At 35.9% G+C, this 16,992-nt stretch overlaps 1 protein-coding gene across 3 annotated transcripts in view; it reads left to right on the top strand.

Moving 5' to 3' along the window:
- Positions 1–1,164: 1,164 nt before the first annotated feature.
- RPS6KA5 (ribosomal protein S6 kinase A5) overlaps positions 1,165–16,992 on the top strand; it is a gene marked incomplete at its 3' end in the record, with an annotated part of 56,919 nt that continues 41,091 nt past the window's right edge. For 2 of the 3 annotated variants that reach the window (XM_082000480.1, XM_082000481.1), the window contains exons 1-3: positions 1,165–1,336; positions 6,022–6,137; positions 6,945–7,052. In XM_082000480.1, coding sequence (XP_081856606.1) covers positions 1,180–1,336; positions 6,022–6,137; positions 6,945–7,052 — 381 coding nt within the window. In that variant the 5' untranslated portion in view covers positions 1,165–1,179. The remainder of the gene's footprint in view (positions 1,337–6,021; positions 6,138–6,944; positions 7,053–16,992) is intronic. The other variant, XM_082000482.1, reaches the window with a different exon arrangement.

Consider the following 16,992-nt stretch of genomic DNA (forward strand, 5'->3'; position numbering starts at 1 on the left):
CTAAACCAAGAAAATCAGCTTCCTCACTGTTCATATAGGACTGAATCAGGCAGGGTGAATTCTTGTGGTGACCTCTTTTCAGTGAAAAAAGCTGAATTTTTTTGTTCTTAACCTTTTTGGGGTTTTTGTGCCAATATGCATCTTCATTGTTGAGTGATTGTTTCGTGTCTTTAAGATCCTTTTTTAAGGGAACTTGAAAATCTAAAGGAGTCAACCATATCATTCTCCTTCCTCCTTATTCCTTTGAGCAATTATTAATAGAAATAGTTATCATCTACAAAAGTAACACTTTTTTTCACATAATATCCTCTTTGTGTATCTACTAATTCTAATCATTCTGTTTCTACAGATTTGCCTAGTAGAGGTATCAAATTTACTTGTGTAAGTTCCCAGGAGCTCTTTTTATTTTTTTTTTTTATAGAGTCCACATTTACTACTTAATACTCCAGGATGGAGTGTATTTTTAACCAAATATGTAAACAGAACACCTAGATTCAATAATTTAAAACTCTGGAAAGACTACCTTTTGGTCCTGGTGACTATTTGTTTTACTGTTTGTGTTCAGAAAACTTTCTTTTTGAGATAATTCCTCTAGCTTATTCTCATTTAAGTCCACTGTGGGAGACTCAAAGTTTCTATGTACTAAATACAGATGGGAAGAGTTCATTGGCTTTTCTATGGGTTTTGGGAACTTCAGTGGTATAAAGCCAGTAATGAAAGCATATAAGTTGTGCCAGTGTGGGCAAATTATTTTGAGGACAAAAAAATAGCAACTTTCTTACTCCAATCTCTTGATAAATTCTAGGTGTGGCAGTTTTAGGTTATTACAAAGGAAGAAATCGTGAGCTTTTAAAATTGTTTTTAAATACTGAAACTGTGATTGTTTTTCGCACTTCTGTGTTCAGTCACTAAGCTCATTTGGTTGAAATTTTGCTCAGAAAGGTTCCATCTGAAACAAAAAAGTGTTCTGTAAGATTTTAGCCTGAATAGTCACTGTTTTCCATAATAATGAGTAGTTTAAATAATGATATCGGCCAGACCTGTAGTACAAGTAGGTGACTGTTATGTGTTTTTGTTTTGTGTGTTTTTTTTTCTTCCCCACTTTTTCTTTTTTAAGCCTACGGAAAAGTGTTCCTAGTAAGGAAAGTAAGCGGCCATGATGCTGGAAAGCTGTATGCCATGAAAGTGCTGAAGAAAGCAACAATAGTTCAAAAGGCCAAAACAACTGAACACACAAGGACAGAACGACAAGTGTTGGAGCACATTAGGCAATCACCATTTTTGGTCACATTACATTATGCCTTCCAGACAGATACAAAGCTTCATCTCATTTTAGGTGAGTAGTTTTCAGGATTCAAGTCTTACGTTAATGAAAAAAAAAGTGCCCTTTTATCTCCTTAATATATTGTAGGGTTTTTTCGTGTGGTCTTAAGTACTGTGTGTTTGGAGATTGGATGAGAGACCTAGGAAGTAAAATACTGTTCATCTTCCAACAGTGTCTGTGTGGTTTTCCTGTTTGAACCTGTGTGCTACTCTGACTTAACCGGGGGTGGTGGTGGGAAGTATTATCTGTGACTGACTTACAGCAAAAAATGTATACGACAGTAAGTACTTAAACCTGAAAAATATTTTCTTGACCTTACCTAGAAGATGAAGTTTTGATTTGCCCTTTTTTAACCATTATTACATATTGCATTAGTTTTCTGCAGATTTTTAGGCAAACTGCTACCATGAATGAAAAAGGTCTTATCTTTATGAATATGAGCATTAAAGTGATTCAGTTTATTTTCTCTGCATACTGCCTTCGTGTATGTGGCACAGAGGTTGTTGGTAAGGTGGGATGACAAAACATGATTTTTTTAAATTAGGATTAGTTGGTTGGAAAGAAGAAAAAAGTAAGGAAGTATTTAAGCAGCAGAAAGCCTTCTAGTTGAAATAATACTGCACACTTCACTATTAAGAACATGTACATTGTCCTCGATGTGATCAGTGTTTTTGAAGTGTTGTCATCTGTCTGAGAGGTACTGTGTGGACCAATTAATACACTGTGTTAGCACTGAAATGCTGCAAACTGAAAGATTGTATCAGGCAGGTCTTTTTTTCTGAACAAATGCGCTCATAATGTGGACGATGCCAGTTAAAGATGATTGTGCCTTTATTTCTGGTCAAGTTCCTCACAACACTGGAATCTACAAGTTGTTAGTACAGTTTCCTGCTGTAAAATGCTGGTGAAAATACTTGTATTGTGGATCAGTTTCTTGTTTTATGCATTGTGATACTTCATTTTGGTAAGTTCTACCAGTAACTTTTGTAAATCTGCATTTACAAGAGATGCTTGATAATGAACTATTGTATAGCGAGCCTTATTAGAACATTCTTCATTCCACTTCTGTCCTTGACATTTTGCTTTCCGTTTTGATGTGAAGAACCACATCTATTTCTGTAGTATTTGCAAGGTTGGCAGAAGACTGGTCAGATGCTTTCTTAGGGTTTTCAACTCTGATATAACTTCTGTATGTGCCTGTCTCTCTATTCCTTACCTCTATCCATTTTCAGGACAGTAATGTTTTAGGGAAAGATGCTGAGATTAAGGAGTTGTATTCCTTCTGCTTTATTCCCCAGTTTCATTGCCTTCGAAGAGTCCTGTCTTTCTCAGGAAGATGAAGGATTTTTCCTGGTAATGAGGGACATGTTAATACTCTCTTCCAGTTCCTGGAGTAAATCAGCTTTAAACTTTACTGCTTCAAGAAACATTTGCTGCAAACACTTTTTGTTTTCAAACCATTTGGTTGTTGAGTATTGATACACTTGCATGTTTCAATTTTTGGGTGTTAAGAGGCAATGCAAAATCCCACATTTCTGTGCTGAAATCAGAGCTTGTTCATGAGGCTTGGTACCACTCTAAAATTAAAAAGCTTTCTACCTTTCAGGTCAGCAGCAAATTTTGTGTTTGGTATATAAGATGTATTTGTAAGAAAATTACAAGCAATTTTAAAAAAACTGCTTACTTAAGAGTATTTGAAAAGAACTGGAAAACGAATTATAAACTAATGCTTGGATGCAGAATACATATTTGCAGTGAATTATTTGAAGTAAATGGTCCTTTATTAGAAATACGAGCTTTGCAGTTCCTTTTAGCTCATCACTTCCATTTATTGAACCTTTAGTAACAGGCTGATTTAGACAAATTAATACAAATCTATTAATGTTATATGAATCTACATCACTGACTGTCAATTCTTAGGAAGGTGTTGTATGTGCATCCCTTAGTTTCATATACTACAGTGAGATAATACAGGTATCTGAGGAGCTCAAGCTTAAATGAGGTATTCACTAGATTGCTTTTGAAAATGAGAGTTGGTAACAGCAATAAGGATTCTTAGAAATTCCTCTGACTAGGACATTAAAGAAACATTAAAATATTGTCACGGGTTGGAAAATGCTAAAGAGACAAAGTTCGAAATAAGTTGATAGCTTTGCGGTTCCTTGATGATAACCTTTAATAATTAATATTTCATATTTTATTTTTTAAGTTATTGATCAGTAACTTGGAAAAAAGTATGAAAGATTAAATGAGATGTAATTTGAACATGTATTGTAAATACTATAGTACCATTCTTTAAATCCAGATTTTTTTGCCTAGAAGTAGTTTAGATCCCATTAGAAATCTTAAGAAAAATCCAGCAAACCAAAACAAAAAAACCCCCTCACACCTGAAATGGATGTAGTTACCTAAAAATAAATACATAGTAGTGGAGAAATTTAGGTGACAAGGATAATTAGAAGGCCCAAAAAACTTCTTATATGAAGGGAAAATTAAAAGCCTGACATTATACTCTCATAAAAAGAGGAGGGAGTCCAGTAGTTCTGAAGAACATTACATAGCAGATAGAGCAGACTAGGCACATGCCCACCATAACACAATGTTAAGGTGATGTTTAAAGCAGGAAATTCGAAGCTGATGTATAATTAAAGGCCTTTTGTTTTGTGTTTTGCTTTCCGACAATGGGTCTACATGAACCCGTTCTCAGACTATCAGTTGGGGCCAGAAAGGTCCTTATATTTATTCTTTTTTAGTAAAAAATGGGAATAATTAGAGAGGGTTTAAAAATTTTTTTTAATCACTTTTTGTAACAGTGACAATATCTCCTACCTAGCATGGCCTAAAGCTACTTTGTAATTCAATTTGGCTTCACACACTCCCTGACCAAAAAATAACTGTTGCAAGTTTGTCTGATCAGGTAAATCTTTGTAAATCACTTCTTTGACTTTGGTTTGCAATTTATGTGTTTCAGAGACTTCTGCATTTTTGCGGAAACGAGTCTCTGCTTTTGTTTTTGTACCTATCTGAAGTTGGTCTATGAGCAACATGTCTTTTTGGTTTTAAGAGGTTTTAGATTTGGAGCCTCAGTGCACTATTTAATACAGTTCTTCATGCCGTCAGATTATGTAGCCATATGAATTTAGACTGGATCAAGTGCAGACGTGCAGCTGCATTTCTGCCACATTTCCAGAAAACAGGGTTTGGAGTTGATTTCCAGTTTTTAGGTTGACTTTAAGCTATGATTGAAAGAACAAAGTATTTTGTCCATGTGAGTACCAGTTCTATACAAAGGTTTTTGCACGAGATTAACCTATTAATACTTAAAAAAACCAAAACAAAGCAAACACAAAACAAAACTGAACTGTAAGATAGAGCTTTTATTGAAGTAATTGATTCTTTTTTTTTTTTTCCCATTGTGCTAGCTGTGCGTTTGATCATGCACCAAGAATTTGAAGGACGGTTGTTTCACTGGGCTGTGGTTAGTGTTGTAACCTGAATAGAATTAGGCTTGTTCTGCCACTCCTGTGGCAGCTTTGGTTTGTGTCTGGCACACTCCTTTGAACACTGCCTGGGGATTCAGTTCTTATCTTGTATGAACTTAACAGTTCTGAATAGAAAGATTTTATAATTTGTTTCTGTTATCTTTGTTTTCTCTGTGATCAGAACACTGAAGGTTTTTTTGGAAGAAGGAAGCAATTGTAAAATATGGGTTATTTATACTTTATTATAATTTTTTCATACGCTTAGTGATCTAGTAAGATCTAATCTTCCTAACATTGTTTGATTCCACTAATATTCCTTCCTAAGCAGACAACTGGAGAACAAAAAAGAGGAGAGAGATCAGAATACATATAATTTGTATATATGCTTTCTCCTTCAAAGTACTTGCTACCTTTTAATAGGATTGGACTTTTTTCATGGATTTATGTATTAGACCAGTGAATCCATAGAAACCATATTGAAGACAATGTTGAGTAAGATGTTGTGGGGTACACCTCAAATACAATATGGTGGCTGTGGGGTTGCAAATTATTGGCTTTAATGTACACTGCTAGCTAAATGTGTTTGTGTTGCAGTAGAGCTCTGTTGTAATAATTACATTTTCCCCTCTCCTCCCCCCTGACTCTGGGAAAACTCTTGTGTCATAACCTGCAAAGAATGAAAGTGTGGTTTCCATGAGGGAGTGTATGTGGAAACAATCTCTTCCAGTAAGTTCTGCCACCAAAGTTCCGCTTGCAAAGGGTAGAACTTGTAATGGCCCATGGTTGATTATTTCACCTAATACCTGGTTTTTGACTTGCCTTTCTTTATGTCAGTCTGCCTGGTTGTTCTGAAGTATTTCATAAGAGTGTGCAAGCATTTCATTTGTAGATATCATTTGTGCTCCTTTCTTTCCATATTCCTAAATAACTGAAAGACTTGATTTTTGAAAAAATATTCATCTTTATAATTTATGGATATTTGAGACTTATTTTATGGTTTTGCTGCTTATTTAAAAGTTCTTCATGGTCTTCCGTCAGTCCTCTAAGAAGGAAATTGAGTATTGTACAACATGATGAGATACTACTGAATTACAGTAAAAACATCCAATCCCAGAATATTGTATTCAATAACTTACAAAGTACCTATTAATATTACAATAAGAAAATTAAGTGGTCAGAAAGTGAAATTATAAGGTTCTTTGTTTTACTTTTTAGACTATATAAATGGAGGAGAATTGTTTACTCACCTTTCACACAGAGAGAGATTCTCAGAAAATGAGGTGCAAATTTACATTGGGGAAATTGTTCTGGCACTTGAGCATCTCCACAAGGTAAAGTAACTATTTTAGTGCTGATTTTGTGGAACTGCGGCTGTATTCCTTTCACATCATATAAAGTTATTAAGGAGAACTATTTTTTTAGATTGTTCTAAATTCAAAGTAACTTAATCTAGCAATGGGATGTTAATTGTATAATTAGAAATACTTCCCAATGAAGTATCTATTCATGTGCACCAGATTAAGGCTACAAGTTTTTGTCTGCAGTGTGAAGTGGTGTTCTTGACAAATGATTGTTAATTTTTAGTAATCCTCATGAAGTGACTTATGTCTGCAAAACTGATTTGTAGTCAACATGAACGGTGTTTGGATTGCATTGTTGTTCAGTTGTCCTTGGTTTTGATACAATTAAACAGTAGAGGTCTCAAATTCTGGCCCAATTGTAGACATGAAAAATATCATTTTTCAGAGGTAATTAAGTAGATTTGTAGATTATTACAAAACATGCATGTTCAGTCTAGAACATACTACAGAAGCATCCATTTTCATTCTTAATGAAAGCAGAACTGAGTTTTGCACTCAACAGCAAGTATTTAGTCACTTTTAAAGGGCATACTACATCATTTGAATCAAAATTTTAAGACCTTAATGCACAGCATAATTATTGAGAATTTTTAAGTCTCTGGAAGTTATTTCTTCAAAGGCTTTTTAAAATTGTCCTTTTTGAGGTGCAACTTTCAGGTGTCAGATTACCTTAATAATGGGAATTTTGCTAGCTTCATATTTAAATGCATTCAGCAATGTCTCCTTGATGTGGTTACACTGATTTGGAAATACTTTTTTCTTATATTCTCTTTGCAGCTGGGGATCATATATCGGGATATAAAACTTGAGAATATTCTCCTTGATTCTGATGGCCACGTGGTGCTGACAGACTTTGGTCTCAGTAAGGAGTTTCTTACTGATGAGGTGAGTATTCAAATCTCCAGTAACTGTGGACAGAATCCAGCAAGAATACAAAGTCAGATTCTGTCTCATTGAAATCATGAACACATTTGAGAGGGGAGAAAAACTGCTTTCTAGACTCTTACTTCACAGAAAAAATCTAGTAGTCTGTTTTACTGGGTTTTGAGCTTTCAGTTGATTGGTCTCTGGCCTTCCAGTGTTGTCAGATGCTTTTGTCTGTTCTAGTTTTCCCTGAAATGCCTTCATGCTCCCTCCTGCTGCCCTTTAAGTGATAAAGGAGAGATCCCCATAAGTCTGAAAAGCCACTTACATTATTATTTTCAGATGCCTTTTTAAAAACTCTTGACTCTGCTAATACTTTGCAGTGACTAGGCAAATGGTATGCTATGACTCTTCTTTATGCTAATAATAATTAATGTATTATTATCTCGTCTCTTTCTCGTGTCTTTGTGTCACTTTTGATAAGCTTAATTGCAAGCTTTTAGGATAAAAGCTTATCTCTTATTAAATATGTGCATAGTACCTAACATAGTGATCTCTGACTGTTGATGTTAGTTGTTCATTATTTGTAAGGTACAGTTTTTAGCTCCAAATACTCCTTTTAGATTTCAGAGAGTCAAAATTGTGCAGAATTTTTCTTCTGAGAGAATTGAAAAATGGCTATTTTTTGGCTTTCACTTTAGATACCAGAGGTACTGAAATTTGGGACTGCAGATCTAAAAGTCTTTGTTAGAAGCAGCAGAGGGGTTTTCTAAAAATAGGTAACTGGTAGTTTCCTCTAGAATATTTGCATTTCAAATGGAGTCTGGTAGGATTTGGGAGGTACCATTTTAAAGGATATGAAATGTTACTTCCTGAAGCAGGGAAATAATACATATAATGTCAGTATATTCCTTTTAAATTATAGCATGAAGCCAAGGGATTAGCAGCAGATTGCCAGACCAGTGCAGGAGGAGAAATACAGAGAGATGCAGTTTTGAGCAGTAAAAAATGATAGTAAAATGTGTGGCTAGGGAGAGTAGGACCTGCTTAGAGCTGTGAGAGAAGCTGTGCTGGGCACAAAAGAGAAAGTAAAGAATGGTATTACTGAACTGATGGGAGAGAAGAGGAACAGTCCTCCAGCCTTTGAGCCAAAGTTGAATGAAGCTGAAATCTTCCCTGTGATAAGAATGTCATAATGAATCAGGACCTTCTCTAAGTCTCAAAACAGATGGTTTTAGCAGCTATACCCATTTCTCATCTGTGCTCACCTTTGGGATGTCATTTACAAGCAGTGCAAGGAAAGGGGAGGACTTCGATAAGCATCAGAGATGTCTGTTTGCTTTTCCCACACTCTGAATCGGATTCTTCTTTCTCCAGTCATTAAATAAAGCAGTCTTGCTGCTTGGTCATTTAATGCTGGTTCCTCTGTCTGTAATCCATTCTGGTTTTGGTATACACCTCAGAAATATCTTCATTTATCCATTTTTTTTCTTCATATTCTCCTTCACATTTTATATTTGCCTTCTGTGTCAAAAAAGCTCAAGTTGTCTAGTGTTTCTTTTAAGGAAAAAAGTAATTGCAATGATATTGTTTGCTTTCAAAAATCTAAGAAATTGTCTGCACTTGACTACAGTGTTCATGTGTGCCGCTGTAATTTAGCTATTGAGCCTAAACATGATTAGAATGACTCATTTACACGTAGAAATTGTAAATATGAAGTGTAAATTTCATATTGTACTCTCTGTAGACAATTCAGCTATTAGAACACTTACTGTTTACATTACAAAAGATACTTAAGTTTCTGAACAAGCATAGTTACGAGAGGTAAAATTTGCCTGTATAACTACATAGCTTTATCTCTGTTTTCATGCTCATTGAGCAGCACTCTTTCATCTGACTTACACAGTTGTGTAACTTGATTTAAGAGTGTCGCATTTGCAATTTAATAAGAGCAGTATGCTTTCCATTCTGCCCCTTTCTTCACACTTCTTTCTTGGCCCATCCTGCTTCTTAAAAGAACTTTGACATTAAAAAAATTCTACTTCCAGAAGTGGAATTTATTCTCTTTGGATTGTATTTTCTGAAACCAGATATACTTAGGTTATTAAGAATGTGTAAAAATTATCAGCAATTACAAGCATGTAATATGTTTAGAATTCTTATCAGAGAGAATTCTTTACCATGTATTTATGAATTTTGGATGATTTTGTAGTTAGGGATACGTGCTAGGAAACATCATTGTGCAACATTTTCATTATCCTTGCTTTAATCTGATGGGTGTTAAATATTTCCAGGTATCTGAGCAAGTATAGAATATTACAGAAGTTGCTTTGTAGTAAGAGTGCAGTATTTCTTGAGTATAATAACTATAGCAGGTTAATTGACTATTCAACAATGAAGAAATGGGAAGCTGCTTTTCCTAAGCACTGTTCGAGTGAAAGGAAGCAAATGCATGTGACTTCTAGGAAAACAGAAACCTATTGATTTCTGCCATGCATTTACTGAGGCATGAGTGTGAAGAATGCATTGTCAAGTATCCTCTTTCTTTTACAATTATTACGTGAAAGTGCTTATAACATGCAAGAATTGCAAATTCAAGGTGAAACGAGTGTGGTTTTAAGAGCTCCAAAGCATTTTATACTACTGTTTTGCTAAAAACTGAAATTTGTCTTGTACAAATGAAATGACAGTCTGGTTTTATCTTGTTTTATCTTTAAAATCAGGTCCATATGCTTGCATTTGCATGCAAAAAGAAGAAATAACCCAACTGGAATAAAGTAGTTGAATAAAAATGAATTTTCAGATAGGACAGTATTACGAGGTATTTAGGTATGAAATGACCACTCATATTCGAATTTGATTTAATATGTCATGAAGACCTACAGTTTGACTAGCCTAACAATAGATTGAGGTTAGATAAGGTATTAAGAGATTGAAATGAATAGTACCTTTTTAGTATTAAGTTTTATAGCATTTGCATTCTTAGCTCCGTAATGAATTTAAGGCTAGTCTTTCTGATTTTTAACTCTCAACTGAATTGCAAAGAAAATCAGGGTAAAAAGCACACTTTTTAGCCTTCTCCTTTCTTGCATCTCAGTTGAGTTCCCGTATATCTGGCACGTAGAATATATTTGCACATTACATTAATATAAATTATTATTGGGGTCTGGGGGAACTGACAGGACTGACAGACTCTATTGAAACTTCTACAACACTGTTTTGTTCATTGCATAAGTGCAATTACTTCAGTGTTGCGAGCCTCTTGAAAAAAATTGTGTTGCATTTACCATTAAAAAAAACCCCCAAACACCTAAGTTTTTGGGGTTTTTTTGACGTGCTATTTCTTGTGTAGCATTCTTATCTTCTGGGTTTGTAGTTTAGGCATATTTTTATCTTTTTATCTCATAGCTCTACGTGTGTGCTGGAATTGTTTTGATTTGGTTAATGTCAGTTTAACCTAGTCATCAGGTCTCGTCTTCATTTTATTGTTTATTGTTAAAATGCTACTTCATTTTTTTAAATCTTTTTTTTTCCCTCACATTTCCTTTAGTTCTGTAACTACACTAAAAATCATACTTGGTATATATGGAGATCATTACATCTTAGACAAAATAATCTGAACACATTCTTTGAATTGTAGTAGCCGTCTATTCTATTGGACCATGCATAACAATTAACATTTTTTTCTTGTTAATTAAATCCCACAAAATACACTTTCTTCTGGAGTATAGCAAAACAATCGATTCTTCTGCATTGGTACACATCTTCTGCATTAGCTTAAATTTGTTTTGAAGTTTTTGTGTTTGCTTAATGAAGTTTAAAAAACTTACGTAGCAAATACTGAATGTTGTCAGTTGTCAAACAATTTATCTGAGAGCATACAAATGCCTTAGTAATAATATAAGAGTAGATATTCTGTATGAAGGATGATTGAATTGTAATCTAAGTTAGCTGGATGGATATCTGCGTATTTGATGTGTAGAATGAATAGTTCAGATACATCATTGTTTTCCCATCTGAAAATCTCTTAATCAGAGTTGCAAATTTATAGAGTTGCAAAGTTATAACTGTCAGTTGCTTTTCACTGTTGAATTGTTGTTTGTTTTAATTTATTAACTGTTTGAGTGAACATTTTGTTCTGGAAAGAAAATTAGTATGTAATTTTAAAAGATTTTTAAAGGAAATTTCATTGAAGGGGAGGAAAAAAAAAAAAAAGGTGGTTACTCCGTGATGGATTTTGGTAGATAAAGTAGGAAGAGATCCATCCACATTCTCAGAGCAGTTTAAAGGTAGTCCAGAACAGAGACAAGCAGAAGGAACAGTGGGGAAAGTGACTACAACTTGACTTTTGTTCAGTGTTGTTTGAACTGTCATCTCACGAGTGACCTGGAAGATTAGTTGTGCATTTTTAAAAGACCCTTTATAATTGTGTAATTAAAGTAAAAAATGTCTGATCAAAATTTGATAGTGCATCCTCTGAACATTGAGCATTCCCACGCAAAGGTGAGTTAGAATAATTCATACTGCAGACGACTGTTACTATACCTGCTTGTGTTTTAGTTAAACAATTGTTCAGTCATGTAGACTTAGGACAGTTAAAAGGAGTATATTTACATTTCTGCAAAGAGGAAAAAGTAAGAACTGAACAGTGAAGTTAGTCCACAGAAGTTAACATTGGTTGTAGATCTGTCTGGACAATTAGTCATCATTTCCCTTATTTTGGAAAAGGAAATGAAACAATGGCAATTTTTTTTTCTTTAATTGGTGTACTTCTGTTGGTGTGTTAAGTGTCCTGAAATTGAATGGTATAGAACCTACCAAACACTCTAAAGGCACATAACTGAAGGGTAGGACTCATTTAATTGCAAACTCGGGTCATCAATGATCAGATGATTGTTCGTGCCTTAGCTCAGGAAGTATCCCTTTTTCAGTTCTTATCACGAAGATGATTGTGTTTTCTCAGCATGGAGCAGTAACGCAGAAGACTGGAGCACAAAATACATTCTGTCCAGATTTTGATGCCAAAATCTCAGTGTCATTAAGAATTGTTGCAAGACAGATCATGATTTCTTACAGTGACTGCTTTAGGATACTCTTTTCTTATTGTAATACACCACTTAAAAAGCACATTTTGGGGAGAAGTACTGATCTGTGTGTTAAATAGCCTGGTATCTTCTATCAGATCATAGAATAATATGTTGCTAACTTTATTTCTGTTTTCCAAGGGGAAAAAAAGTAACTTTTTGAGGACAAATGCTGCCATCCTCATTAATCTTTTTTCTCATACTTTTTTTTTTACCTCTTTAATTACTGCAAATACCTAACTTTAATTAAACTTGGGCAACCAAGTGTGAAAAGCTTGCATGACCAGAGATTCATGGCCATATGAAAATGAATTTAGAACCAGATGGATTGCATTTGAGCAAAACTGCCTGCTCCTACTTCTCTACCTTTTACATCTGGTGCTCTCTGATACTATAAAAGCTTATTTGGCATCTCTTATGCATATTTTTTCTTTACAGTCTCTTTTTTAAAAATAAATTTTTGAAGGATTGCAGTGGCAGCTAGGAGAGTTCTTCCCAGAATCAGTACACTCTCATACCTTATAATTTTGCCTCTACTTGAAGAAAGAGGACTTTTTCAGGTTTTGCTTTGTATACCATTCCTCTGTGTTTTGGTACTGTTACCTCTCTTCTCAAAAGACCATACTTTAGAAAACAAGTCTTCCAAAAACTGGAATTTTGAGAAGAACCTAGTACAAAATGTTCATCCGGGATGACAGTGATACATACTTGCATTCCTCCCACACAATAATGTGCTGTTTCTGATTTTTTTTTTTTTTTCCCCTGCAGAACTGAGACTTTTGTTTTCTTTTCTCTTAGTTATTTGCTTTACAAATCCATCATCAGGAAGCAGTTTAAAGAATCCCTTGCAGAATTGCAATTGCATTGCACAATGAAAGCAAACATAGCCATTGTATAAATATGTGAAAAGGGTTTCTTGAACCTCTGCTCGACATTAGATGAGGGCTTAGCCTTGCATTGAGTTACATTTTGGGACTACAGTTGTAGAGGTCGCATGTTTCTTGGCTGGCATACAGTAGCAGGTTTAGCTGTTCTTGCTCTCCCTGTGCCTATTCTGCTGGCAGGCAAATCTTATTGTTACTTGGGGGCTTTTCTGGCAATTTTCATGTGCCTTCCTAAACTGATACTATAGTTATTGTTATTTTGGACGACTAAAATGATGGCAAAGAATAATGTTACAGATTTGATTTCTATGGAAACAGTTTTGTTTTTCTTGGTGCATTTTTATTTTTGAGGTAAATATCAGTAAAATCACTTTCAGCTAGCATGACCTCTGAGGTTCACTGAAGGTACGTGTCCTGTTTCTGCATGGAATTTATACTCAACATTCTTTATTTGTGATTTTCCTGAAATGCAAAATCCATTTGGCAAGTCAGCTTGTTAGTAGCACCTCTGCTAATGTGGCCTCTACAGCACTGCAAGTAAATTTCTATTTATGACAGTATTCTTTTGATTTATCCTATGGTCCTGTTTTTTTCATTAAACTTACCCAGGAAACTCTATCTCACTTAATCAGTAGGTTATAGATAGTTTGCTGATAGCTGATGTATGGCATACTCAGTGTGATAAGGAGTTGAAGACTTCAGCAATAAGTTCTTCAGCCTTGTAATCTGTTTCTAGAGGAACTGTGGTTCTTGACTAGTTTGTCAGGGAGCAGCAGGATGGGAAGACGGCTCCCAGGATTAGTGAGCTGGGAACCAAGGGTGACAGCAAGGCAGACATGGATCAGTATGCTTACTGACCAGTGGCACAATCCCACAGCTGCCAAATGAGAAGATGAGAGCAAACCTAGTGGCAATAAGACAGGCTCAGACAACAGTCCAGTGGTTATCAGACAAGCTTGTCATGAGGAGGGAGGCTTGAGGTCAAGTGAGGATTTGAAGTTGGTGGCTCAGGATCAGTGAGGTACACAGCCAATTACAGGCATACCTGCATCACAGCTGACACAAGGATTGAGAATGGGAGCCTGAATTTCAGCTCCCACCTGAAGGTGGAGGAGAGGCCCCTGACAAGGTTCCACACAGGTTCCTCAGCTGCATTGTGTCAGTGTTGGTCTTCAGCCCAGATGCCTTAACCCCTAGGACTGGGGAAAGAGGTTGCAGAGCCTGTTAATAACCCTGACATGGAAAATTTTCACTATTTGTGCTTGTAGCCAAAACCTAAGTTATGTCTTTCATTACATAATTACATCCACTCACAGCTGTACAAACTAGCAACAATAATGATACTGTCCCTTGTATTCTAGAAGTTCTGCTTTATTTTTGTATTTCTGATTGATGGCATTTGCTATACTACTGATAGAGCCCAGAGAAGGTCTAATTAATGCAACCCAGAAGTTAACTTTGACTTTGAAGTTCCTTTAACAAAGGAAGGTGGACAACTTTGGACCTGAAACATTTGTTGAGAGGTATAAGCAGTTAAGGAAGGTAGTTTTCCTCCAGCATATTTTCCTGGGTTGGTCAAATGAAAAGCAACAGTGAGACTTCTGTAGTACAGGACAAATACTGGCATCTGTTCATACCTAGCAATGATCTATCACTTCAGGCATTTGAAGAGATTAAGAAATGGATTATATGTTACTGTTCAAAGGACAAGAAAATTATTTTGTTTGATAACCTGTGAAACTCTTTAGGTGGGCTCATACCCCTAGTTAAGTCTGAGTCTTACTCCTGAATGCAGTAGTGTAATACATCCTTTCTAGCCTTTATTATCTGAATTTGCTTATTTCTCAACTAATTACTTTTCTCTTTAATGATCTCATAAAAATAGTTGAATGAATGATTCTTCTGTCAACTTCCAAATATGCATTGAATAAATTAAAACTATTAGAAGGGACAGTTTAGTGTGTATTGTTTAAAATGTTCTTTATTGCTAGCTAAGAAATTGGTAAAATCGTAATAGAAGGGTTATTTGCCCTACTATTCTGTCTGAAGCTAATCCTTTTATATATGATACTGATAAATGTGCACACTAAGAGATTGGAGGAACCTCACAAAAATATATTAGCGTTATTCTTCAAGAGGATTCTCTGCCTATTTAGCATGTTTCCAGTACTGTTACTTCTTGCTGCCATTTCCAGTTCTGAATTGGAGTCTGCTTTTCTGCCTTACCCTCTTAAGTGAGACCTTCTGTGGAAGTGTAACATGCAAGTTTCATTTGGGAGGACTTGTTCTTCACTGGGTGAAGTGTCACAGTCCTAGCCAGGTATCAGTTACAAGTATTTATGCAAATAGAGTTGGGTCTTCTGCACATTCAATTTAAATTAGTGCCAGGAGCTTGTAAATACTCCTAAGATGAAGTTAGATACTTGGGGTCTTTTGGAACAGCATTGCTCTCCCAAGCAGATATTTGTTTTGTTTTGTTTTTTTAACTAAAGCCTTCATGAGAGCATACTAGGGATTTTACTTGCCATCATTTAACCTTCAAAACAGAATGACACAATCTATTGTATGCCTTTTGTTTGAGCAGACTGACTTTTCTTTTGCTAGACTCTTGTAGCTGATGCAAAAGAAAGAGCAGACTTCACCATGCAAAGTTAAGACCATGTGAGAAGAAGCTATGAGAAATCAATAGAAATTGCTCTATGGGTTTCCTGTTCAGAATTTGTATGAAGCACTACTTAAGAAATAGAATTTTTCTTAGGTATATTTAGTATGTTGATAATCATATCACAAAAGGGAACAGTCATTTAAGGAATTTTACAAGCAGTTCTGGATTTATCCAATATAACCTTACAGTCTGTGACAGTATCTGGCACAATTCACAGCAGTCTTTCTGCCGATACCAGAAATACCTGGCAAGGCCAAATTGTCTTGAAGACTCTGCTGTATTAAGTCCCCTTTTTTAGTTTTGTAAAGACTTGTGAAGCATTCTGTATACCTAAATAGTTTTGTACATCAGAGAAGTGTTTCCTGGCACAGTTGAAACATGCTATGCTCCGGTCTCACTGAGTCATAGAATATCTTGATTTGGAAGGGGCCCACAAGGTTCATCGGGTCCAACTGCTAACTCCACACAGGGCCACCTAAGGGTTAAACCATGTATCTAAGACCATTTTTCAAACACTTTCTTGAACACTGGCAGGCTTGGGGTCATGATCACTTCCCTGAGGAGCTTGCTCCAGTGCTTGACTACCCTCTCGGTGAAGAATTTTTCTCCTAATATCCAATCTGAACCTCCGCTCATGCAGCTTTAAGCCATTCCCGTGCCAAAGAGAAGAGGTCAGCCCCTCCCTCTCTGCTCCCCATCATGAGAACGTTGTAGACAGCAATAATGTTACCCCTCCATCTCCTCTGCTCTTAGCTGAACAAACCTAGTATCCTCATCTGCTCTGCAAACGTCTGTACTCCAAACTCCCTGTACTCCTTTCACCATCCTTGTTGCCCTCCTTTGGACACATTCTAATATTTTCATATCCTTCTTATATAGTGGAGCCTAAAACTGCACACAGTACTCAAGGTGAGGCTGCATCAATGGTGTGTATAGTAGGACAATCATTATTGTTTCTTTGGACTTGTTAGCTGTAATGTGCTTAATACACCCAGGATACACTTGGTCCTTTTTTTCCGCCTGGGCACACTGACAACTCATACTGAGCTTACTATCAGCTGAAATCCTGAAATCCTCTTCTGTAGGGCCATACTCCAGCCTCTTCTCCCCCAGTCTCTACATTGATATCTCACCGCAGGAGATATCAAGCGTGTTTGGTTTCCTTCATTGGAGATTGGTTGATGTACCTAGGAAACATTAACGACTTCCAAGGATGAAGGTTCTCTCTGGGTGTTTCTCCTCCTTGTGGTTTGTGCTATCCAGCAAGCAATCATCTTGGCTAGATTTCTTGAGAGCCAGAAGTACAGCATCCCTGCAGATCGTATTTA

The sequence above is a fragment of the Phaethon aethereus genome (assembly GCF_964289735.1).
Source record: "Phaethon aethereus genome assembly, chromosome: 5".
NCBI lineage: Eukaryota > Metazoa > Chordata > Aves > Phaethontiformes > Phaethontidae > Phaethon > Phaethon aethereus.